A 27,731-nucleotide genomic window follows, 5' to 3' on the forward strand; every position below is an offset into this window, starting at 1 on the left:
ACATTGATCTGCAGGGGCAAATGGGGGCTCAGCTTAACATCTCCCAACATTAAATTGTCCTTCTAATTTTCTTCAGGACCTGACAGTTACTGGATCAGAAATAAAATGATAAAAACTCCTGAAAACAAGTTGGTTGATGTTGCATTGAATTACAGACACTAGTCTTTCAATACCAGGGGCTGAATTTAAATGCAATCCACACTAATGGGATTCAAAGTCTCAGCTCACAAGCTGTAAGGTTTCCATATATAACAAACTCGATCTCAATTATGTCCTGAGTTGGCATGGACCTACAGCACAAACTGTTCCTAATTTGGCACTAATTGGCAATCTCGGAGCTCTTACGATGCTGCTATGGCAAATATTCAAAAAATTACATTCCTTGTCTAAAATTGGGGCTGCAACAGGCCATTGGAATGGAGGGAGCTTTACTCAGCATCCAGCCATGCTGAATGTAACCTGGGAGCACCTGACAATGAACCAGGTGTCTGAAAGGGATAAGCTTACAGTGCTAACATCCCTCACCTTGATCCCCTTCACAAACCTCTGCAGGAACAAAACCCCCCCACAGTGTAGTTACACAAAGTGGTTAATCAAACCTTAAGAGACCCTGTGGTTGTTACAGCGAACTCGCCAAGCTTCGCGTTGCAAATCATTTTGGGTATGGCAGTAGAAAGGAGTCACCAACCAGATAAGCTCTTCCACAGGCCATGCTTTTTAGCAGTTTTCAGAGGCTTTACACTGCAGCAGTACTCCTTCCATTACTTCTGAAACTAGTGCTTCCAGAACCATGATATTCTTCCAAATGCTCGCTAACAGAAATAAACTCTGGGTCTCTGAACCACGCATGAACAAGACTTTCACCATCATCCCTTTTGTCATTGTATCTCTCCTGGCATTCACTCTACGACAGGCCCTTGTCCTTTGCTCTTACTTCACCTCCCCCGCTTTCCCTGCCTGACTTAAAAACTTCTACATCTCTAAACTCTCAGTTCTATATAGCATCACCAACCTAAAACATGGACTCTTTCTCTTTCCACACTTGCTGTGAGGCATGCTGAGCATTTCCAGCATTTTCCTTTTTTAAAAATCCACCTTCCCACACAGGGAGGCACATACCATGGCACAATGATTAGCACTGCTGCCTCACAACTCCAGGGACCCGGCTTCAATACCGGCCTCAGGTGACCGTCTGTGTGGAGTTTGCATGTTTTCCCTGTGTCTGCATGGGTTTCTTCTGGGTGCTCCAATTTTCTCCTACAGTCCAAAGATGTGCAGGTTTGCCCAGGGGCTTCAACAGGGTAAATACGTGGGGTTACATGGATAGGGTCTGATTGGGATTGCTTTTGGTGCAGGATGGTGGCAGAATGGCCTCCTTCTGCACTGTAGGGATTCTATGATTCTAGATGAAAAGTCCTCGAGGCTACTCGGGCCATGGCAGGATGAACAGATTCCATCTATGCTTTCTTGCAGCATATCAGATAATAAACCATGAAAACTGGACCAATGAGGTATTTTATGAAGGGCATTTACATTGTCAAGTAAGGCTGCAACCTCAAGATGAAGCACCTTGCCTTGAAATTGCACTTAATCTATCACTTCGACCAATTGACAGACATCACCCAATAAGCTGAATAAATCGAAGTGACAAATACATCGCAATCTTACGAGTCAGCATCCAAGGAGTTTCATTACATGGTAACATTGCATTTTCTATTTTACTTTAATTATAATAAACAGGTATTTAGATTGTTTTTCTCGCCACTTAAAATTGACTTTCCAAGTATTTTCTTTAGTGTTGGATACGTAACATATCTAATTTCCTATGGTAGAATTATGGTTATATTACTGTATTCATAACTGTTGGGGAATGTAATTTCAGTTAGTTAACTCAAATGATTTTATGTAATCCATGATCAGAATGTATTGAAAAGCATTCAGGCTTGCAATAACTTTGAGGAATAATTTTAGGTGTTTCTTTGTCCTTCCCCTGTTTATATTTGCAGGGTCAGTGCCATTACTACATGCATTTCATTTTGGTGTAAATAGAAGCAAAATCCTCAAAGACACAAGTATAATGAAACATTACATTCAACATGTAAAAAAAATGTAACCTTATTCAAGGTTTAGCACAACAAACATGTCCAAACATCGCAACAATAACAAAGGCATTCAAGTCAATCTTGTAGCTTTATCGTCTTGTATAATAATATCCATATTGTTTACATGGCAGCTTTGACCAAAAGCTAACTACCAAAGAGAGTTTACTTTTCCCCTGTCATCTATTTATATTTCTGCACCAAGTAAAATGTAGAACGAGTTGTGTACACTCTTGGCCTTTCCAAACTTCAACTAGCTCGGAGGAAATCTTGCATTCCATACAAGTTAAATTATCAACAATGCATGTTTGGCTCAATAAAAATCAGGTGGGAAGATTCTTATTAAAAAATTGTACCTCCAATATTTATGACTTGCTATTGAAATCTCAGGAAATGCATGACTCTGATTTTTCAGAATGCAACCTGAATAAAGTCAGGGATAAAAAGCAGCATTTTCCTTTAAAGAATTGAGCCCCACTTTACTCCAAAACAAATATTTGACATATTAACTTTTCTGCCTTCCCCATTCCTTCCAAAGGCTCAATTAACTAAAATAAGTTAAGAATAGGTAGTTTTAAATACTCAATCTTCGTTGGAATTCCCTCAACAAGTAACAATTGTTCCATGTGATTTTCCTTCCAAACAAAATGTATTGCAGCTCTTCAGGATTTGCTTGTTCAAGTGAGTAAGCATCAGCTTCACTGAAATCAGGCAACAAGAAAGAAGCTTGTGCCCCAGAATCAACTGGAATTTTACAATGTCAGCTATTAGTAGGTAGAGCTCAAAAATCAAGACCAACACTCCAATGCAGTTTAAGGGGAGTATTGCAAAAGAGACATTAAGCCCAAGTCATGCTCATTCTCTCAAGTGGGCTTAAAAGATCCTATGGCATTATTTCGAAGATCAGGGGAGTTCTCCAGTTCTCAATTTTTGTCCTTCAATCAACATCACAGAAAAAATATTGATTATCTTATTAGTACATTGCTGTTTTGGGGCATTGCCTCTGTGCAAAGTTGCTGCTGCATTTCCTACATTACAGCAGTAACTAAAATTCAGAATTGCGTCATTCGCTATAAGGTGCTTTAGGCCATCCTAAAGACATTATATAAATGTATGGTTTTCTTCCATTTTGTACTGTGTTTATAAAAACCATGCCAGCTCCTTAAGGCCACGACTGCTCAGCCCTATAAACAATCAAAATTACTAGTTAGTGCTGAGTTAACTGTGGTAGAAAGGGTTAATAGATGGGATATGTGAATGTATGACAGATGCAAACTATTCAAGACTGACAGCCACATTATGTGAGAGACCTTGGCTTTCTAGTTGGAATTTTACCTAGGGATAACATGCCTACTCTGTAACCTGTTTAGATGTGGGACTCATAAACAAGTGTTAAGCAGACCCCAGAATATAATCGACAGTCTGTCTACCTACTAACCAAGTACCACATCTAGAGGTCATGATGGAAGGACCATTCAGAACATGGTGGCAGCAATTGAGACATCAACGCAAAAAAAAACACATCAGTGTTATCGAAGGGACCACAGCGCGAGGAAAACTTTGAAAGCAGTTCATACAAAAATTAACGGAATGAGGCAGCACACTGGAGTGAGGTAATGATGACCATACCTGTTGAGTAGTCCCCTACCCTTGCCCCGCCTGTTTGACTTCCTTGGGGCCTGCAGAGGCGCCAGCAGGAGTTATGGAAGTGCCATTTTCTCCGGTACCAAGCAGCAGCAGGCCTTCATGAAAAGGAGCAAAAGCTTCAAGTCAGTTCCTTTCTTTATGCGACAGGTCCAGTAGCAGACAACGTTCTCCTAAGGCAGAGGGTGCAGGAGTCCACTGCAGGCTTTGAGTCCATTCTTAAAGCCTTTGTCATTTATTTCAGGCAAAATATGTTTTAACCAGCGTTCACAACCACCGAGGGAAAAATTGAATTATTTCTCACCAACCTATATCATCGAGCAATTTCTTGGGCACTGAAGGATGGGCTAATCAATAATCGCATAGTTTTGTGTTTCCGGGATGAAAAGCTCTCCAACTTCTGGCAGACAAAAGATGATCTTACTTTGGATGAAGTGGTACACTATGCGAGTCAGGCAGAGCTTAGAGCATTTAACTAGTGCAAATCAGGGTGACCCCGAGGCTTCACATGACTCGACTGACTGTGTAGGTCCACAGGCAGTGGCCCCACCCCACCTACAAGAAATTTCACCAAGCCAGGCGAAAGGATAGGAAACTCCATGCTGGCGTGCCATTTTGAGATGCTTGGATTGTGAGGCAAAAACCCATCATAGACACCACGATTGCCCAGCCAGGGGTGCAGAATGCTTCCAGTGTAGCAAAACTGGACAATTCAAGCATTTCTGCAAATCCAACTATTTTAATCGAAGTCAATTAAGCATTTATGAAACAAAGAAGTGTAAAGTCAAGAAAAATGAGAGTCACAGAATCTTTACAGTGCAGAAAGAAGCCATTCAGCCCATCAGTCTGCATTTTCTATCTGAAAGAGCATTCCACGTAGTCCCACTTCTCCGCCTTATTTCTGGAAGCTTGCATAGATAGCTATTCAATTCCCTTTCGAATACCTCGATTGAACCCGGCTCCACCACCCTCTCAAAGTTCGTTCCAGCCTCCAAACACCCTCTGTGTGAAAAGAAACTCCTCACGTCTCTTTTGTCAATTATTTTGAATCTGTGCCCTCTAGCTCTTGATGCTCACAAGTAGGAACAGTTTCCCACTACTTCGCTTAGCCAAACCCCTCAGGATCTTGAGCACCTCTATCAAGTCTCCTCAGCCTTCTTTTCACCAAGGAACATGGTTCCAAATTCTCCAATCTATCTTCATAGCTACAGTTCTTTATCCCTGGAATCGTTCTTGTGAACCTCTTCCGTATTCTCTCCAATGCCTTCACATTCTTACTCATGCATGACGCCCAGAACTGGTCACACTATTCCAGATTGAGAGTCCTGGTACAGGTTATTTATTGGTCAGTTAAAGCGCAAGTTCAATGCTTTAATACTACCCTTAATGTTGATACTGGTAAAGTTAGTACTAGTAGCATATGAGCAAATGACCTTGACTGGCTTCAGCCAATGACCTCTTCATTCATCAGACATCAAATAAGGTCTAGGCAGCAGATACCTTCCAATCAAAGGCAGGATTATTAGCTTGTTTCTCTTAGCTACAAGGAATGACAGATCATTGATTTTATGTTCTGCACAATGTTGGAATCCTAGAAAAAAATAGATGATGCCCATCATTTGAACGACTCACTGTCTTCAACAATCTTCAATCTTTTATTTAAAAGTAGTGGGAATTCAGCTTTCAGAAGCAAGTTCCTTTCTTTCACATAGACACCATTAGAGACCAGGGGGGAGATAGAAGATATAAATCTCTCATCTCTTCAGGAAAAAAGGTCACTGCAGCAGATGATGACCATCCCCATGAACACCTGCTGGGCCTGAACTAGTTCTTCCTACAAAGTAATAAGGAACAATTCCTTGTTGTACTGAGTGACCTTTAAGAGGTTGAGGTCCAAAAGGGTGATTCACCTTTCTGGTTAGTGTACACACCAAATAAAGTTTCTCTTGTCTTTTTAGAGCAGTCAGCTGTGTTTGTCATAGCTGGGCAGCATTCAGATCTTTGTTCCACTGAACCTACAAATGTATTGCCTAGCCTATTTCCTGTTGTCTTGCCTGAATCCAGGTCACAGTCCATTGAGGATTACACTGCTAAAGAGCTGGTACCTTCCATGGGTGAAAAGTCAATTGACACCCATACTTCAGTCGCTGAAAGTCTTCTTCCCTCCATAGCTGGAGGTCAACACAGATCCTGAGGCAGAAAGCTGTAAACTTCTGTACAATAATTTTGTCCCACAGTCTACAGCAAATTCATCTAATCGTCATTGCCTACAGAAAGTAGCCAGTCGTCCTGAAATATCATCCAGAAATCTTCTCTTTGCCTAACAGTCTTAAAGGGACTTAGATGACAAAGGAAAAAACTTGCTAAGTTCAATGAGATCTTGGATCTCAATGCCTTTTGAGTCATCGATACATCAGGGGATGACACAGCAATGAAAATCTTCCCTGAAGTTGAAAATCATTCAACTTCTGAAGCTCTTTCTCAGTGTGCTTTGAGGGAACAAGTTCCTCAGAGTTTCCTCAGTTCTTCTCTTCTAATTCCAGGAGGTCCAAAGATTGATTCTCTCCTAATTTTGGAGTGATCAGAGGTTGATTCTCTTCAATCTTCTCTCCTGGATCCATCTTTTGTGAAAAAGTTTTCATTGTCCTTGTAGTTGAGTCATCCTGCAGCCTACACTCTGCTTCCCAACAATGCTGCTAAAGTGATGCCCCATGCTGCAGATGCTGATATCCAAATAGATGCAGAAGAAAGTCTTCATGTCTTCAAGACATCTTTCCCAAGGGCTAAGAATACTGTGGGAAATCGAATCCTTCAGGATTGTCATTTGGTGAGGGGAAGAATAGACGTTGGGTAGCATCTGTAGCAGTAAAGAAGTTATAGAAATGCAATGTAAATAGTTAACGGTGTAGTTTCATGTTGTTAAAAAATCGGATAGTATGCTGGGGGGGAGGGGGGATGGTATAGTATAAAGGGTTAACAGATGGGATATGCTAATATATGATGTAGACGATGTATGATGTAGTCCAAAGATGTGCTAGTTAGGTTGATTGGCCATGCTAAATTGACCTTAGTGTCAGGGGATTTGTAGGGTAAATATGTGGGTTTATGGGGTAAGAGCCTGGGTGGGATTGTGGTCGGTGCAGGCTCACTGGGCCAAATGGCCTCCTTCTGCGCTATGGGGATTCTAGATGATGCATCACTGACATCAGTCTGTCATGTGCTCGACTCTGAAGAGAGAGGTTGGAAACATGCTGAGGGGCAATGAACTTCCTCTAACTTGTTTGGGTGTAGTCTAACAAACAAGTGTTAAACAGATATAAGAGTATGTCCACAAACCAAGTCCCACACTGAGAGTCCAAGGTACAAAACCATATCTTGGAATGTTAAGGGAAGAAATTAGCCAAAACTTCTATTCCTGATCTGTGCACAACGTTCCCAACTGGAGTGGTGTGTGAATAGAATCAAACTACCAGTCAAATAGTTTGTAAACATTTACCATCGAGCCTCACACAATAACAGTCATCATTTGGGTGAGATACTTGAAACTATTTCCTAGCAAGGAAACAACATCTTTACAAGAATCAACAAAAATTAAGCCAAGACATTCTGCAAGTCTACCCTGTTGAAAAAGAATCAGCAGAAAACTTCATTACTAACTCAATGTTATCTAAGAAGTGCACGCTAACTGAAAAGCTACTTCCCGCTTTAACAGTTTTGACATTAACTAATTGTTTCTCACTGCTCTTATCTTCATGCCTAATGCCTCTGCACTTGGCTCTGAAATTTATCAATTACATGGCAGGGGGGAAAAAAAATCAAAATCATCCCCCACAATATTTTCACAAGAATAATTTCCAGAAAATTTTGCTGATTTGTTGGAACAATATTTTTCAAGTACAATTACTGAAAATGACTTCATCCTAAGTAAATAAAATTGTCTTTTCACATTGATTTGATGGGTGTTTCAAATAGAAAGTTAGAATTTCACTAGAATACAATCAATAGTAAAGTGATACAAACTAAACTTTCGCAGCTAACCTAGATTGAACCGTTTGAGGCTATTTTATATCAATTTGGATTTACCACATGTTTCAGCACCAATTACTTTTATAGTTTAAAAAAGATGAAGTGCAACGTCGTCGTATCGCTTGAAAGATGACCATGAACATCTCAATTTGAAAAAAATTCATCAATAGGATGTGGGCGTCTGTGGCTAAGCCAGCATTTATTACCCTCTCCTAATTGCCCTCAAGAAGGTGGTGGTGAGCTGCCTTCTTGGACTGAAGCAATCCATTGGGTTTACGTACAACCACAGCGCTGTTGAGGAGTTCCAGGGTTTTGATCCAGCAACAGGGGAGGAATGGCGATATATTTCCAAGTCAGGATGGTGAGTGACTTAGTGGGGAACTTGCAGATAACGGTGTTTCCATATGTCAGCTATGCTTGTCTTCTAACTGATAGCGGCTGTGGGTTTGGAAGGTGCTAAGCATCTATGGTGAGATGCCGCAGTGCATCTTGTAGATGGTACACACTGCTGCCACTGTGTTTCAATGGTGTAGTGAGTGAATGTTTAAGGAGGAGCTGCTTTGCTCTGTATTTATACTGTCGATACAGAACTGTGAAGATTTTACAATTAAATTTAAAACACAAGCAAGCTTGCTGTCTTTTCTTATGCATTTTATAAGTTGTTATACACAAAAGAAAGACATTTACCAAATGGCTGAAAAGGTTTTACAAGCTCACGGGACAGCCTGGTCCTTTAATTGATTAAATCAGTCCAGTGTCACTCCTTCAGGTAACTCGACAATCACAGGGGCACAATCATCAGGTTCTTCACAAAAATCCGACTTGAACTTATTGGTTAAATGAGCTTTAAATTTTTCCTTCTTCTTGAGTGTTGTTAGATCTGCACTCATCCAGGCAAGTGGAAAATATTCCATCACACTCCTGACTTGTGTCTTGTCAATGCTGAATAGGCTTTGGGGAGTCAGGTGCCCAAATTGTTCGCTGCACAATTCCTAGGCTCTGACCAGGTCTTATAGCCACAATGTTTATATGGCTGATCAGTTCAGTTTCTGGTCAATCACAACTCCATGAATGTTAATAGTGGGGGTTTCAGCAATACTGTCACTGAATGTCAAGGGGCGATGGTTAGATTTCCTTGTTGGAGATAGTCATTGCCTGGCGCTTGTGTGGCTTGACTTTTCTTGGCACTTGTCAGCCGAATCCTGCACATTGTCTTTACTGTATAATGGTCTTGCTGCATTTGGACAGGGACTGCTTCAATTCCCAAGCAGTCAGGATAAAACCATCTTGAAACAAATTCATGATAGCATCTTTTTGACTTGTTTAAATGGTCTATCAAAGTCAACTGGCAGTGCTAGAGTATGACATTTAAATTTAGAAGCTTAGCCATATATTTCATTTGAGAGTTGCTATTGTTTCGAAAGGCACATTTACAACCATCATGAAAACAGGTTAACTACATGAAAGTTACAGTAAAAAGATTTGATAAAGTTATTTATAGAAGGATTACCACTTTGAGCGAGTGTTTTTTACAAATTCGCGTTTTTCAAAACTCAAATAAATCAACATTCTTGTTTCATGTCATCTCTACCAGGAAAATTTGCTGAACTGGCTCAACTACTTTTTGTATTCAAAACATCGGAGTGAAAGAGACTGCATTATACAGGTTTTCTGCAAAATATCAAACCCTGACCCCAAAACCGAGAGACCAGCATTCCTACAGCTAAAGCACCCAAGCAAGATTCGCCCAAGGAACACTTCCAAGGTAATTCTGTTTTCTCAGAGTAATGCTGTCCTTATTGTTAGGGTTACTACCTGTAGATAATTCCCTCGCTGAAAGATAAACGAACAAGCACAGAAATTAACAACAAGTAGAAAGGTAATATGTTAGCTGTGGGGCTGAAGCAATCAAATCACTTATGTTGACAGGGTAAGACCATGACATCCTCTTCAGTTCTCTAAGAATTTTGATCTTTTCAGTAATAAACCTTCGATTTCAACACGATTGGTATTCACACTTGGTCTGCACTGAGGTAGATAAATGCACATATGGTTGAAAAATGGAAGACCCTTTGGCTTACTCATGATCGACATCAATTTCAATGCTCGACAAAATCAAGTTCTACTCACAGTGATGCAACATTTTAGAACTGTTTGGCAGGCTACGGAGAGAAAACCAATTATTTTTGGACTCATCAGACAAATGGATTCAATAAGGATAGCACACTTTATGCTAGAGCTCCTTCTTCTAATATCAAATGGGGCAGCATGGTGGCAGTGGTTAGCGCTGCTGCTTCACAGTGGCACGGACCCGGATTGGATCCCCAGCTTGGGTCACTGTCTGTGCGGAGTCTGCACATACCCCCGTGTCTGCGTGGGTTTCTTCCGGGTGCTCTGGTTTCCTCCCACAGTTCGGAAGACGTGCTGGTTAGGTGCATTGACCATGCTAATTTCTCCCTCCGTGTACCCGAATAGGTGCCAGAGTGTGGCGACTGGGGGATTTTCATAGTAACTTCATTGCAGTGTAAGCCTACTTGTAACATTAAAACTTATTTTTTAAATGCACCTGGGCAGTCAGTTCTCTTCAGGATTAAGAGTGAAAAGGTTAAGTGTTGGTAGTTAAGGAAGTGTTGATTTTTAAAAATCGAAGCACTGTCACAACTGGATTGTGATAACGTATCTTGAAAGACAACCATGAAACATGCCAACTTTCCTTCCCAGGAGCAATAGCCCCTGGATAAGGTCCTGAACTTGTGGAAGATTTTTTAAAAATTGAAGTTAGAGGATTAATCACCCTTTGTTGGAACATGTTTAGGTGGAGAGAAGTCTAGTCCGTTGTTACAGAAGTACAATTTATTTAAGACTTTCTCCCAAGAGCTGCCATCAATGTAATTGCCTTGTTATAATTACTAATCTCTGGTCCATCCTGTTATACCACTTATATCCAGTATCAATTTTGTGAATCATGTTGAATAAATCAGATTCCAAATAGATATATTCAATAGTTAAAAGGTAGCTTCTTATTAAGTGCAAGTTGCTATAGTAATTTCTGATTTTGGAAATAGGTGTATATTCATTACTCAATCAAAAAATCCGAGAATAAAATTCCACTGCTGGTGAAAATCAATGTTAAAGACTGTGATAAATGTGACAGGCAATAAGTACACCATGGAGATTTTTATATTGGATAAAATATATAGTCTCTGTCACCTGCACTCATATTTCTCATTCAGTGAAATGCCTTGCATTCTCACAATTTTACTTTGCCGAGGCAATCAACCAATAGCAAGAATGTTTTTGGATTTTCTGGTCATGCCTAGAAATTAAATCTCCCATAATTGGTATGCTTCAGATAAATTGAAATACTTACCAGGCATAGATGGAGCTGTTGCCCGGTGCCCATTGCTATTTACTGTTCCTTCGTATGCAACAGTTACATCATACACTGCATCAAGGTGGTCTCTCATTGTGTTAATGGCTACTCTTGTTGCCTTCACACGTGGTGACATTGCATGTCTTAACTCTGGAAGTCCTGGAAGACAGTGGAAGAAAAATTTACAAATGGAAAATGTGAACGAACAAATTATGTCTCAAACAATGAAATATAATACATACATGTTAAAATAATTAATAATGCATCCTAGCCGTGGAATTAAATTGACAGCTGATGTTAATTGCAATTCCTCATTTGACACACCTCGAGTTAAATATCAAAATCTACACTATATTTAGGACAAATGGTGTATTATGAAGCATGATTGACTTTGGAAGTGGTATAACAATGAAATGCAAAAGGCCAACAAGATGGTAATTAAACATAAACCTTTTTGGCTGGCACTGTTTGAAGTTGTTGTGTAAAAGTTTTACTTGACATATGAACATTTCTGAATTTGGTTGGCAAAACAAAGGGTTTCAGTTCCTTTCCTTTCCTTTCAGTTTCAGTTCCTTTCCTTCCCAGGAAGATTTTGCATAGCCAAAGTAAAATTGAGAGAATGCAAGGCATTTCACTGAATGAGAAATATGAGTGCAGGTGACAGAGAATATATATTTTATCCAATATAAAAATCTCCATGGTGTACTTATTGCCTGTCATATTTATCACAGTCTTTAACATTGATTTTCACCAGCAGTGGAATTTTATTCTCGGATTTTTTGATTGAGTAATGAATATACACCTATTTCCAAAGTTGTCAAAAAACAATACAACATTTAATTTAATTTCCGAGCATCCACATTTTAACATTCTCATTAAACACTTTTAACCCAAATTTATTCTTGGGCAATTCCGAGGGATCTAGAATGAATTACTTCCATTCTGAGAGGATGGGTTCCGAGATGACTGGTAAGTCTACTGCGCAATCTGCAGGCTCTGCTACATGTAGGCAGCTGATGCATGAAGGGCCAGCTCCATTTTGGTTGGTCACAAGCCAGGGGCTTCCATGAATTGAGGGGAATATTTGATCTCTTTCGGGGATGCTTTGAGGATATTTCTGAAACATTTCCATTGTTTTCCCAGGAGTCCCCAGCCGCAATAGAATTCGGAGAAGAGTAGTTGCTTTAGAAGTCTTATTACTGTAATGACAGCGTATGAAATGCATCCTAATCTCATTCAGGAATGGGTTACTGTCTCTTTATTATATAGTTACGAGAGCTCAAAACTAATTATATTTTATCAACCATCTCTGGAGACTTGTATATCATTTTTCAAACAAAATTATGGAACAACTTAAAACAGCGCCACCCCAAACATTTCAGGTTTATGTTCATTGTTGTGCTGGCCCTTGCCTCACTGTTCTATGCTTCCAGAGAAAACAATATTTCACATCAAACTCGTGATCCCAACAAGAGCTGTGATGTAGGTCAAGTGGCAGGATCTGAAATTTATAACAGAAGGACACTGAAGATTTAAATATTTTAAATTTCCAAATGCCAGCACTTATGCCATAATACTCTATTATAATAATGGATATAGACATGACGATAAACAATATTCCTTAAATCTCCACTGGGGCAATGATCAATTTCATGAAGTACTATAAAGTTCTGTTTCTTCTGAAAATATCTTATGCTAACTTAAAACAGATTTTCTTAATACTTGCACCAGAGGAGTAATTATAATTCCTGAAATCAGCTTAAATTTGTTGTACTGTCACATCAGTCAAGCAATGTTATATACTTTGCCTCAAGTCTGCACATTCCCCGTCAACTTATTCCCCATTTTAAATAAACACATGCATATTTATAAGGAAACTGCCTATTTAAAACTGGTCAGGCTGCAATTACACTCTTATCCCAATGAAGTGAAAATAATTAAAACATGACAAGTTTATACAGACGGTCTTGGAATATCTTGCCAAATTGCACCTAAAATACCGCATAGTTGGAGTACAGTACTCAACTCCAGTATAAAAGATCACGGAAAGTTGGACAGTGAGTGACTATGGGTCTAAGTGACTCATAATATTGTGGCAGTTCAAGGAGACCTTCACCTAGACCCTCTTCTGCTTATTAGCACTGCCTTGCCCCCTGTAGGCTCAGAAAGATTGTAAATTTACACAAACATATCTGACACACAGGCTTCCTTTGAACTGAAGCTCAAGGTTGATAAAATCAATTCCTGTCCTCGAATTCACCAACTCAATAACAGATTTACATGTTTATTTAAAAAAAATATTTAACCAAAACACATTAATAGCAATATAAAACATAGGAACATCCATTAGCCGTGAGACAGCTGCCAAAGAACGAAGTTGACACCACTAGATTTTCTTAGTTCTAAAATGGCTTAATTTACTACAGTTTTCACTGTTCTGTCAATGAACCGACATCAAAAAAAGCCACTGAAAATGTATGTTCAAAGAATTCCAATAAACGAGAAGCCAAAATCAGCAGTTTATAAGGAAACTATTTTTGGAAAACTCAACTGAAACCTTGGATTCTAAATTATTTGTAAACCAAAACGTGACAAATTCTGCACAAGATTATTGAGTTGTATACATCATCAAATTGCACTCAATGAAAAATACAAATAACTCAGTTAATGGACAAATGTTTTCATGAAGGAGCCAAATTATAATGCTGGAATTCCAATTAGCATGAAAATTATAGATTGAGACACAAAAACTGCCAATTACAATCTGTTTTTGGAAAATCAATTATTAGCTTTTAGACTCTCAAATTTATTTGGCAAACAAACCAACACATAATAGAGTTCGAACTTAAACCCAATATCTGACACTGAAGAAGTGTAAAACATTTTTATAAGGAAGCCATTTGAGAACTACTACTGTCTGATAAGGGCATTAAGTTATTTGCTTAACGGTATGTTCTTTAGCCTCTGAGGTTGTATTAGACTCGTGGTTTTTTTAAACATCAACAGGTACTCCGATTCTGTACTCCGTTTACAATTCAAAGCCTTCAAGGAAGCCGTTTGTTGTACCATCGATGTTCAATAGTCATGTTCTTTAAAAAAAAATGTTTGATGCAGTCTCCTGATGGGTGGATGTGGTCTTCACCAGTTCAGGACTGCAAAGGGTAAAAGTGAAGAAAAAGGATACATACAAACGAAAAGTAGGCAGGCCATCCAGCCCTTCGAGTCTGCTCCACCAGTTAGTAGGATTGCGGCTGATCTGATAACAACCTCAAATCTGCATCAAACGTACCCCAGAAAATCTATCATCTCTTTGCTTACCAAGAATCTATCCACTCCGCCTTAAGAATATTCAAAGAGTCTGTTTCCAACATCTTTTCAGGAAGAGAGTTCCAAAGATTCAAGATCCTCAAAGAATTTAGCCTCATATCAGTTTTAACTGATGGCCCCTTATTTTTAAGCAGCAACTCCTAGTTCTGTGAACTGCTTTCAATGTATTTATATCTTTCCATAAATAAAGTGATCAATACTGTACACAGTACTCCAAATGTGGTCTCAGGAATGCCCTATACAAAAGAAGCATAACCTCCCGACTTCTGCATCCAATTCCCCTTGAAATAAATAATATTTGATTAGTTTCCTGAATTCCTTGCTGTGTCTGCATACTAGTCTTTTTGATTTATGCTCTAAACCACCCTTAAAACTCTGCAACCTCTCACCATTTCGATACGAAGCTTCTTTTTCATTCTTCCTGCCAAAAGCAATTTCATATGTACCTACATTATATTCCATTTGCCAGATATCTGCCCACTCACTTAACCTATCTATATATTTTTGTAACCTCCTTACGCCCTCTACACAATTTACTTTCCTACCCATCTTTGTGTCATCAGCAAATATGAGAAACATCCCTTCAAACTCTTCATCCAAGTCATTAACATAAATTATAAACCACTGAGATCGCAGCACTGATCCCATGGCACTCCACTTGTTACATCTTCCAATTTGAAAAAGACACACCTACTTTCTGCTTCCCATTAACCAGCCAACCATCAATCCATACCAATGTGTTACCCCTATACCATAAGTCTTTCCATAATAATCTTTGATGTGGTACTTTATCAAATGACTTCTGGAAATCTAAGTACAGTGCATCAATTGGTTCCCCTTTATCCACAGCACAAACTTCCTCAAAGAACTTCAATAAGTTGGTTAAACATGTCCCTTTCAGAAAACCACATTGGCACTGCCTGATCACCTTGAACCAATTCAAGTGCCCTCCTACAGCTTCTTCTGAATAATAGCTTCTAACATTTTCCCGATGATTGATGTTAAGTTAACTGGCCTGCTGTTTCCCGGTTTCGGTCTCCCTCTACCCTTACTATTTGAACATCCTGGTTTCCTGAAATAAGATCATCCTTCGCTATTGTGCTAATACCATCATTAACAGAGCCACCCCTCCACTTCTTCTTTCCTTTTTGTCCTTCCTAAATAGCCCGCGCCGTTTCTTATTCAGATACCACTGCATATCCTCCTGCCCTCTTGAGTACCCTTACCTGCCTCACTTACACTCATGTCCTCTTGCCCCTGAACACTGACCAATGAGATGTATCTGCCTCCCTCGTAGAAAGAATCCAGATAATTTTTCCCCTCCCAGATATGTCACAGTGTCTCCAGCCCAAACTCAGAGTCGAAGCTGCTTGAACTGCAGACGTGTTTGCCCTGGATCAAACTGGCATCCAGGAGCTCCCACCTGCAGCAACTGTGACACATCACCTGTCCTGCCATCCTTAATGTGTTCGAGTTAACTATTTATTTTATTCAATTATATATTTTACTTCTGTTTTTGTATACTTGTTTAACTTTACCACCAGTTGCTATACTATTTTGAACCTTAGGAATAAAATAAACCTTCACTTACAAGGTCAAAAATACACACATCAAGGTAGCTATTATCTCAACTAGTCTATGATTCGCAGCTTTTTTAAACAATTTTAGTAATTAATAAAATGTAATGTATTATGAATTGATATTTCCAAAACTTTGTCCTAACTATCTAAAATGTCTTTGAAATCAATGTTGGAACCATTGGATTTATCACAGAAGCACTGCTACAACTGGATTGTGATAACGTATCTTGAAAGGCAACCATGAAACATGCCAACTTTTCTGCCCAGGAGCAATGGCCCCTGGATAAGGTCCTGAACTTGTGGAAGATTTTTTTAATGCAAGTTAGAGGGTTAACCACCCTTGGTTGGAACATGCTTAGGTGGAGAGAAATCTGTTACGTAAGTACAATTTATTTAAGTCTTTCTCCCAAGAGCTGCAATCAATGTATTTGCCTTGTTATAATTACTAATCTCTGGTCCACCCTGTTGTATCACTTATAATGTGGAGATGCCGGCGTTGGACTGGGGTGAACACAGTAAAAAGTCTCACAACACCAGGTTAAAGTCCAACAGGTTTATTTGGTAGCAAATACCATAGGTTTTCGGAGCACTGCTCCTTCGTCAGATGGAGTAGAAATGTGCTCTCAAACAGTGCAAACAGACACAAAATCAAGTTGCAGAATACTGATGAGAATGTGAATCCTACAGCCAGCCAGGTCTTAAAGGTACAGACAATGTGGGTGGAGGGAACATTAAACACAGGTTAAAGAGATGTGTATTGTCTCCAGACAGAAAAGCTAGTGAGATTCTGCAAGCCCAGGAGGCAAGCTGTGGGGGTTACTGATAATGTGACATAAATCCAACATCCCGGTTTAGGCCGTCTTCATGTGTGCGGAACTTCCCAGCCTTTAGGAGAACAGTGACCACGACACCACACAACCCTGCCACAGCAACCTCTGCAAGACGTGCCGGATCATCGACACGGATGCCATCATCTCACGTGAGAACACCATCTACCAGGTACCTACTCTTGCAACTCGGCCAACATTGTCTACCAGATATGCTGCAGGAAAGGATATCCCGAGGCATGGTACATTGGGGAAACCATGCAGATGCTACGACAACGGATGAATGAACACCGCTCGACAATCACCAGGCAAGACTGTTCTCTTCCTGCGGGGGAGCACTTCAGCAGTCACGGGCATTCAGCCTTGGATCTTCAGGTAAGCTCTCTCCAAGGCGGCCTTCACGACACACGACAGCGCAGAGTCGCTGAGCAGAAACTGATAGCCAAGTTCCGCACACATGAGGACGGCCGAAACCGGGATGTTGGATTTATGTCACATTATCAGTAACACCCACAGCTTGCCTCCTGGGCTTGCAGAATCTCACTAGCTGTTCTGTCTGGAGACAATACACATCTCTTTAACCTGTGTTTAATGTTCCCTCCACCCACATTGTCTGTACCTTTAAGACCTGGCTGGCTGTAGGATTCGCATTCTAATCAGTATTCTGCAACTTGATTTTGTGTCGGTTTGCACTGTTTGAGAGCACATTTCCACTCCATCTGACGAAGGAGCAGTGCTCCGAAAGCTTATGGTATTTGCTACCAAATAAACCTGTTGGACTTTAACCTGGTGTTGTACCACTTATATCCAGTATCAATTTTGTGAAGTTAGCAATTTAAATAAAAATACAGAATGTGTGATTTGGAAATGTGAACCGGGTTATATATGGGTGTCCAGGTTTTCACCCACCAATTAACACTACTTCATTCAAAAATTTGATACTTGTGCTTATATGCTATACCGCAAGACTGGTTATATCACACATTAAAAATCATATCTCCCCATACAAGGTTAACCATCGCCATTCAAATTCTTACACCCCCATTTATTATAAAACTGCATATATGAACTTGCCGGTGATGATGCAATGTTTCAGTTTTGCATCTCCTAGCTCAACATGTAGCGGCATGGTGTAGAATACAGAGGCAGCAGTGAATATTGGACAATATTGTGGGGTCAAAGGTTTTACTCAAAAAGGGTTGATTCTTAACTGATGGGGAGTAAAACAGCTTCCCATTCATGCACACTTGCAGCAGGAAGGAAATTTGGCTTGTAACCAGCCACTTCAGACCAATTATCCAAGCCCACTATAATTTAGTGGTGGATCAGGGATTTAAACTACATTTGCACAGTTCACTTATGCCTCCAGAAAGGTGCCAAGCAAAGCCTGTCAGGTTTGCTTATAGTCTGACAGAGGAAAGTTCCTCATTCGTAGGTATTTAATGAAGGATCCCAGCACCAGGTACAGGGGGGGTTTCTGAAAGCTACTCCTCCAACCCCTTACATCTGACCAATGGGTAAAAACCAGTTCATTTGATTCTCACTTTAAACTGCACAAAATTTTGGATTGTCCCAAACTAACCTGCACTATCTTTGCAAAATATAAATTAGGCATAAAATTAAGCTACTACATTCATAACATAAGGCCAATTTGCATTTTAGTTTATGAACATCACGGTATCATTTGAGAAATGCACTGAAATTCCACTGTGAACAAAAAAAATGTTGCCTCCATTCACTCGTCATGGGAAGTACAGCACCAAGATAAAATTGAAGAGGATGTTATGAAACTGAATGATGTAAAGACAATAGAACAATTACAGTTCAAGTTTACATAATAAACAGGAACTAGCTAAGCCTTGTGTTCATTGTCACACAAGATCTTTGATCAGAATTTACTTTTTATTCTTTATTCCAAAAACAAAAATGCAAAACACCAGAGTAAAATAATGAGTACCATTTATCAATACAAACATAGAACAAAACAACATTGGTTTGCTTTGTATTCCAATTAACTTGCACCATTACAAATATACACAATGTTTAGATATAAAAATATCCAAGTCAGAGAAGATACTTCAATGTTTAAATCTGAATAATGTTCTGTACACTAAGTTTAGTCCTTCGCTGGTTGGCACTTGGGAGTATAAGCTCATCATGCAAAAAATAATGTTGGTATAAATGATGTGACCCTCTCATTCAGTTCTTCAAAGAAATATTAGGTTTGGTCTGGGCTGTTAATAAGTAATTAAGATTATACTATCCTAACACACAACAGGGCATGTGGTGAAGAACAGGTGGAATTGCATTACAGTGGATAACGTGGACATTTATTCAGGCTATAGTTGCAGAACTTACGAAGGATATTAGAGGTGAAATGGATAAAGAATGAAAATTCATTGAAACAAGACCAGGGAAGGGAGGTTATAGCTTGTATTTAAATTGGGGGAAAAATGAGCTACTTCATTGGAATATAGCAGATTAAGAGGTAGAGGTTAAGAGTTGCTGAGGAGATAAATGGTGAAAGGTAATTTCCACTGGCTGCAAATTGGTAACAAGGTGTAAATCACCAGAAATGTAGTTTTTCTTTTAAAAGTAGGTCAATAACTGCTGAACCATAATCAGTCATGAACACAGAAATCATTTTGTTGAACAACAGTGTTGAATGAACATTAAAGGCTACATCAACATCGGGAAAATTAACAGAGGTAATTAGTGATCAAATATACAAACACTTACAAAGGCCAAATCAGAAAGTCAACATGGAACAGGTCACGTTTAATTTTTTGAAGAAATTATGGAAAACACAGAAGGAGAAATATGCACAATGAAGTTCATCTGGACTTCTGAAAAGCAGTTGCATATGAAAAGTTGAGAAAACAGCACAAATAGCAAACGTAGTTGAGAGACATGGCTAAAAAGCAGACAGTGAAAGGTAGCAATAAATACATGTTTCTCAGGTCAATTATATTCTATAAATAAATGCAGGGTGGATATTCACGTTCTCTCATGATATCGAACTGGAAGCATTAGAAAACTACCAAGGAGAGGGCAGAAAACTATAGGAGGATATTCATAGGTTGAAAGAATGGATAGATATGAAGAGTTAATGGGGAAGACGACAAAGTTTGGGATCAAAAATCATGAATTAAAAAACCTGAAAAGGCAAATTTCTCAATGCAGTGAGGGAACCAAGGGTTCTAGGTATGCAAATACACAGATCCTTAAAAATTGGTGGAGAAATGCAAAAAAGCCATCCAAATATGAACTTGGAGTTGGCCTCAAGATAGTCTGAATAAAAAGGTGACTGTATAAAATGGCAACAACTTGCCATTTTCTTGGAAAAAAGAGAGATAAAACAGCCTTAAAAAAGATAATGCAAATTTACCAGAATACGATGGAGGGGAGAGAGGAGGAACTGGAGCTGCATCACACAAGACTGACATATTGACATTAACAAGATATACACAAATGATCAGATTATGTCCATTGGTTGGTTAATCTTAGAAGAGAGCACGATTGCAAGAAATGGACTAGAGCCTGGAGTTTCCACTATTCACCTGAAATCAGCCAAATCATCTTAAAGTAGAGGCTGTTAAAATTAAAATAAATTCCTAGGAGCACAAACTGAGTTATCCATTCCCAGGAGAGGACTGGAACATAGCAATTACTTCCACCGAAAGATACACAAAACTGATTTTCACTCATTCTGATGCTGGAATCTGGAACGAGAGGATGATGCTGGAAAAACTCAACAGGCCTGGCAGCATCAGTAAGGAGAGAAAACAGAGTTAACCTTTTCAGCCCCTTTGGCTCTTCTTGAGAACTGAAGAGAGGGAATTAGATTTTAGACTGTAGCTGTGGAGATTAGCAACTTTGAAGAATGAGAGACAGATGACCGAGTGTGGGAGGGGAACTGGGGTGGGGAGGGGTGGCGGGGAAGGATTGCATTGGAGACAATACATGTATGGGATATTTTTAAAAAGGTTGAAGATGTAGCAGAATGTTCCCAATCTAAAGATGATGAACTCAACTATGAGTCCAGTAGTCTGCATCAAGTCCAACCATAACATGAGAGGCTGATCCTCCATCTTGCCACCAAACTTTACTGGAGCATTGCAGCAGGCTAAGGATGGACATGTGGGCACAAGAGCAAGAGCAGAGTTAAAATGTTAATACAAACCAGTAGCTCAGAAGGTTGCACTGCTCATCCACTGCTAAGGTTAAGAGCATCATCCCATAGCCTGAGAAGGACTTGGAGCAAGAAGAAGGATCTAGCCATTAAGGTCCACATAATAATCAATGACATGACAACCTAATTCCTAGTTGTACCAAAAGAGCGTTTGAGAAGTTACAGTTGAAATTATAAAGCAGAACTGGACAGGTAGTCTCTGGACTGTTCCATGAGTGATGCACAAATTAACTTGGGGACAAATAGATTTATAGCTTAAATGTGCAGCTGAGAGCAGTGTGGAGACATGGATTATGACTCATTTGCTACTGGCACCAGTAATGGGGAAAGAGGGTGCTGTTGCTTTGTGACAAGCTCCACTTAAACCAAGATACAACCAATACCCTGGCAAACTGAATAACTACGGCAATGGAAAGGATTTAAACTAACGAGTGAGTATCAGTGAAAGGATACAGAAAATGGCAAATTAAAACCTAGCAAGAGAAATATTAAGGCTGTAAAGTAATGCAGCAATTTGGAAACACGTGAGCAGCCTGTGACAGGAACGTCAGACAGCATAAATGCAATAAGGCTTTGGTGACTGAGGGATCAAGGAAAACCGCAAAAAATATTGAAGTTAAAGCAATCTGTTCCTACAAAGGATGTCCAACATAACAGATGAATTAACAGCACAGGAAAAAAATGGTGGGGGTAGAAAAGGCTTGACCTAATAGCCAATATAGGTTGGCCAAAAGGAATTAAATATTCCAGAATATCCGATCTTTAGGAGAGATAGGCAAAATGGAAAAGGATGGAAGATAGTCCAAATAAAGAATGGGATAGATATAGTAGATAGATCTTAAAACAGAAAATCACGGTATTGGATTCATTTGGGTACAACCAATAAACTAGGGGTAGGAAACACTGGAATAGTTTGTAGGCCCCTAACAGTAGTTGCAGCCTCAGAGAATATAAATCATGAATTTAAGAAAAGGTATATGTGCAAGGGCAACACCATAATGGGGGACTTTAATTTTAATATAGACTGAATCATAGAGAAACAGATTTGAAAACAAGGATGAGAACTTTAAAACTTAGATGTTGCTTGCCCAGAAGCCAATGTAGGTGAATGAGCAGAAGGATGCAATTAGAACAGAAGCCAATGCAGCACAACATATTCTTCTCTGCACCTTATACACACACCAATGTGGCATTTCAATCTTCTGCTCCTGTGGCCCCAAAAAGTGAAACGGTCAATTTGGTGCTTATATCAGAGCAGTCTGTCAAAGCTAATTTCTCCTGCAGACCTTGCAACCAATGCATTGTTATTCATTCCTCTCGGCTATATGAACCAATGTCTAAGAACAGCACACAATGCTATCTGAGATTTACAAAAATGCAACCTCACCTTCTTTACGAGCATATGCCTGGCTTGCTGCAATCACTTGTGGATTATCTGGGTTGTAACGCGTTCCTTCTGGGAAAATCACAAGATATGCCTTAAGAGGAAAAAAAAGCTGTTAAAATGTGTTCATTTTAAAAGTGGCTAACTTAGGCTGGTTTCAACATGTATCTTAAAATCATACTGCAAGCAACTACTGATGCTACTGAACCAAATGAAACAAACTGTTCAGCCTCACGAGTCTAAACAATGGTTTTCAAACTTGGGTTCCTAAACTTTGATCAGTATGAAAAAGGTAACAAAGGGTCAGATTTGATCTTTTTCGCATGTGTCTTAGCAAGTTTGTTCCTACGTTTTGAGAAGGCATTGCGGGAATGTTTAAAATTCGTAGCAAGTCTGCAGGAGCATGTCAAAGTTTGTAGGGGATCTCCTAAAGATTGCAGCTGGAAAATGATCAGCCATCTGGCCGTAACAACAGAATTGATGTAGGCTACTTCAGTGGTACCAGCTAAAATAAAGACTTAGATTTGTTGAGCAGCTCATTTTCCAAGAAATGCTTCATATTCAAGTACTCAATATACAGATAATTGAACATAAGAGGACACAGGAAGTGTTTATATTCTGGCTGGTGGGTGAGGTGTGTAAAGATAGCAAGAAGCACAAGCTCAACTACTTTTCCCATTCTGCCAAAGTTCAGCAAATTAGATAATCAGCTATTCAAAATAACAGTCCCTATATTTTGAGGGGTGTGGGAGGGCACAGCAGGGGAGGGAAGGGTGAGAAAAACAATTTGCCCCATTGAAGTTGTTAATGACTTGCAACTGGGGATTGCAATGCAAAACTCAAAACGCAAAGGACATCCAAAAAGAACAAGATGCTTAATTGCTAATATGGCATTCCAGCAATTAGGGTACTAATTTCAGATCTCTTAACATGTCTATGTTTTGGTACCTTCAGACCTTAACTTGCTCCATGAAATGCAATGTTAGGATATGGTATTAACAAAGCATAAATGTTCAACTGGTACATCATATCCTCCACGAAATAATGTTCATTAGACACAATGAGAAATACGTGCAATTCCTGGGAGCACAAACTGAGTTATCCATTCCCAGGAGAGGACTGGAACATACCAAAAGATATGCAAAACTCTAAGACTTTTACTTCACAAATGCTAGAATGCATAATACAGTCACAAATGTAAACTGGAACTGTGAAAACTCAGAGGTGTGGTAATGTCTTTCTTTAGGCCTGCCTCCAACCTACACCAGGCTGAAACAACCTACTGAGATAGGATTCAATGACTATCCACCCATATGCAACAAAAAAACCCTTTCACACCATCTCTGAGACTGCTACCCCATATTCCGACTTTACAGCTATGATTCTGACTGGACCTGTAAGGAATATGTCATCTGTAAAATAACATGTAACTATCAAAACCTAACCGGAGAGTATAAGGTCACAAGAAATAGGAACAGGAATAGACCTTTTGGCCCTTCGAACTTGTTCCACCATTCAATAGGATCATGGCTGATTCAACATTCCTCGCATCCACTTTCCTGTCCTTTCCCCATAACCCTCGATTCTTTTCCTGATCAAAAACCTATCCATCTCAGCCTTAAATTTACAAAAGGACTCTGCCCCATCACTCTTTGCAACAAGTTCCAAAGACTCAACTCTCAGAAGAAAATCCTTCTCATCTGTGTCTTAAATTGGAGTCCCTTTATTGTGAGACTATGTCCTCTGGTCCTTGCAGCTCCCATAATGTAGCATTTATCCTGTCAAGCCCCTTAAGAATCCCATATGTTTCAATGAGATCACCTCCTTTCTACTAAGTTCCAATGAGTCGAGTCCCAATCTGTTTAACCTTTCCTCATAAGACAATCGTTCCATACCAGGGATCATCCTAGTGAAACTTCTCTGAACTGCTTCCAATGAAATAATAGCTTTTCTTAAATAAGGGGGACCAAAACTGCTCACAGAACTCCAGATGTGGTCTCATCAGTACTCTGGATAGCACGATGGGTAAGACGGAGAGTCAGTGCAGATTGGATGGGCCAAATGGCCTCCTTCTGCACTGTAGGGTTTCTATGGTTCTTGTACAGCTGCAGCAAGACTTTACTACTCTTGTACTCCCTTGAAATAAGGGCCAACATTCCATTAGCCTTCCTGATTATCTGCTGCACCTGTGTGCAAGCTTCCTGAGTTGAGTACATAAGTACCCTGAAGTCTCTTTGTATTGCCGTTTTCTGCAGTTTTTCTCCATTTATGCACAAGTTCCTTGCATGAAACAAAGAAAGAAAATGTTGGGATAAATAGCATATGCAGCTGGAAAACCTCAGAAGGAAATTTTAAACATAACTTGTGGAATACAAGCTTTGGAGAACACAGAACACAAATTAAAGTATAACAATCCCATCTTCTGAGTCAGCCATGGGAAAAAGTCATCTGGCAATAGCTATGATGCTGTAAATAGACTATAAAGAGACTTTCCATTTTATCAATAACACTTTTGCTAAACTAATTTTCAATAAAAAGGAAAGCTCATTACACAATAACAATCAGAATTCCATTGTACGTGGCTCTTTCAGCAATAAAGTAGCAATTAAAGGTCAACAGAGAAATCACTTCACTGTGCAGTAGCACACTGCATTTAAACAAAATATACCATATTTATTTCCAGGTGAACCCTGCAGATTAACTTCCAGTAAATCAAGTGATTATGCCTCAATTTTTAATTCTTCAATAAGGTTCAACTGTGTGGGGCATTCATACTGACAACAGCAATGACAGCTTGTGAGGAAAAAGTGAAAACAAAACACATATGGGAGCAATTATCAAGCTTTACCGTGATGATTTAAGATTCTATTTGAATGCTTACTCTTGGATTCACATGGTATTAAAAAGCATGAGAATTGCTGTCAAAATAATGGTGAGCGCAATTGTGCAAATGCCTCAGCATTTTCAGGTAAGGGTAAGGGCAGATACATGGAAAAACACAAACCGAGAGCTGTTTTCAGAAATAGGGTCTTGTTTACTGGTCCCCTTTTCAGGTGCATTGAACTACATGAAGTTCCTTTAATTGCACAATAGATATAGGGCCTGATTTTACCAAAACTTCGTGGCCATTTTCAGGCGCGAAATCACGGTAAAGTTGGGCGTCGGGCCTTTAACGCGATCTGCACCCGAATCCAAGCAGATCGCGCCTTTACTGACACCCGATTCGGGCACGAGTCTGGCGCACACCCAAATCGGGCAGCCCGACGATTTAAATGCATTTAAATCGACTTAAGGAACCGCGCGCCCAACTCTACCACCAAATCCCACTTTACCGTCTTCTGGCCCGATCTGCGTCAGCGCTGTTACCGACTTGCAAAATAAAAGTCTGAAGTCGCCACTGCAGCCTCCGAAGAGTGGGGTCAGAGAGTGCAACAGCTCTCTGACCCAGTCATCCTCTGGTCGGGGGGGGGGGGGGGGGGGGGGGGGGGGGAGGGGGGGGGGGGGTGTCGTCTCATCTCCTGGGGTGGGGGGGGGGGGGGGGGATTTGACGTCTCATACCCTGGAGGGGGGCGGGGAGCGGCTGCCAGTCTGCGGCCGATCCCTCCTGGCACCATCACTGGTACACTACCAGCCACAGATTACTCTTCCCTGCAGGGGCAAGAGAGCGGGAGAGATGGCTGTGGCTGGTAGTGTACCACTGATGGTGTATCTCTTTACACTGTGGAATCGGCCGGTTCTGCTTTATCTTCTTAGTGAGGAATCGCTTCATCCTGAAGGTTTCGTGGGATGGCATGGCCGGCAGGAGGGATCAGCCGCAGACAGGCAGCCGACCACCCCCCGACCAGAGGATGAGATGTCACACCCCCTCTCACTCCCCCCCCCCAAACCAGAGGATGAATGTCACAGAGCCGCTCTCTCCGCTTTCTGCTTTTTTTTGGAGCCTGGGCGCACTCTGTCGGATTTTTTTCGAACTGCGCATGCACAGTTCAGAGCTCCGATTGGTCCGCCAGCGCTAAGCCCCGGACATGGCGCGGATCGGGCCGGAGCCGGCAAAAAGCGTAAGGGCGTGCTGCAAAGAGGATTCCAGGCGCGGTTCTATTTGACGCCCAGATTCGGCACTTAGGCTCAAAATGATAAAATCAGGCCCATAAAGTAAATTTGTCACAGAAAGTTAAGACAAGATGTGTCAAGTATAAGTATCCTCTCAGCAACCTAATGAATACCAACTGCTGCCAATTCTCCTCCCTGGACTGAAAGTTTCCTATGACAAGCATGGAGACATTGCTTCATGTTTTACTTGGTACAAAATATTCAAAAGTTGGTTGATCTCAACTGCATTTCAGGTGGTGCTGCACTGTTTCCATCTCTTGGTTCCAATAACTTGCAGCATTATAAAGTATAACGATTAAAAGGTAAAAGACAAATATAATTATGGCAAGTAATGCTTTATGACTGGTTACAGCTATTTTTGGGCACATTCTTTGAAAATAACGACGATTAATTCAATTTATTACTTACTGCCATCCTCTGGCAAAACTAAGTTAAAAATCATGGTTTTGTAAAGGTTGTGAAGTCTAAAACATTGTGTAGTTTTCATTTAAAATATCACCAAAACCCGAACTGCAAGGTTTAAAACTGATTTACTTAATGGTAAGAGATCCTGCTTCTTCAGTAATACTAAAGAGATTGCTTAGCAAATTCACGATGGTGCAACTAAGCTAAAATGCTGCAATGCTCCCTTTTAAAAACTGATTGGTTGTTTCTGTGTCAAGTCTGGATGATCATAAATTCTCACAGGCACTTGCAAAAAGTAGAAAAACTTCCACACCCATACTAGCAAGCAGGGAAGGGAGAGAGAAAGGAGGAATAAATACAAATTTATTCATCATTTATTCAAAACTTCATCGACTTTACACATGAGTAAAGCAGGTGAAAGAACTCCAGAGATGAGCAAGACAACAAAAACTTTAAATTAAGTTTACTATTGTTATGGACAGGAGTGGGGTTAATTTAAACAGAACAAATTTCTTGTCTTACCACCTGTCTGCAAACAGAAAGGTGTTTTGATTTGTTTCCATGTTTGACAGAGTGGCATATTTCCCAACCTCTTTCCAATTTTCGATTAATAATCCCACAGCAAACTGCCTCAGCCATTCGGAACTGAAAGGGAGATTGTGGGTATTTATCAAGATAATCCATCTCTCTCTGGTCAGATTCAGTTATTAAATGCAGAAGGCCTTTGTATAGTTCTCTTTCAAGTTGGGCTGTAGCAAACTTTA

The 27,731-nt window shown here is 40.0% G+C and overlaps 1 protein-coding gene across 1 annotated transcript in view; it reads right to left on the reverse strand.

The window, feature by feature from the left end:
- Window positions 1-27,731, reverse strand: part of agpat5 (1-acylglycerol-3-phosphate O-acyltransferase 5 (lysophosphatidic acid acyltransferase, epsilon)) — a 115,015-nt gene that overhangs the window by 37,126 nt on the left and 50,158 nt on the right. Inside the window, exons 5-6 of the mRNA XM_078213239.1 lie at window positions 22,456-22,546; window positions 11,140-11,301 (exon numbers count right to left, since the gene is read on the reverse strand). Of these exons, the coding sequence (XP_078069365.1) occupies window positions 11,140-11,301; window positions 22,456-22,546 (253 nt within the window). The remainder of the gene's footprint in view (window positions 1-11,139; window positions 11,302-22,455; window positions 22,547-27,731) is intronic.

Source organism: Mustelus asterias, chromosome 5, assembly GCF_964213995.1.
Source record: "Mustelus asterias chromosome 5, sMusAst1.hap1.1, whole genome shotgun sequence".
Classification (NCBI taxonomy): Eukaryota; Metazoa; Chordata; class Chondrichthyes; order Carcharhiniformes; family Triakidae; genus Mustelus; species Mustelus asterias.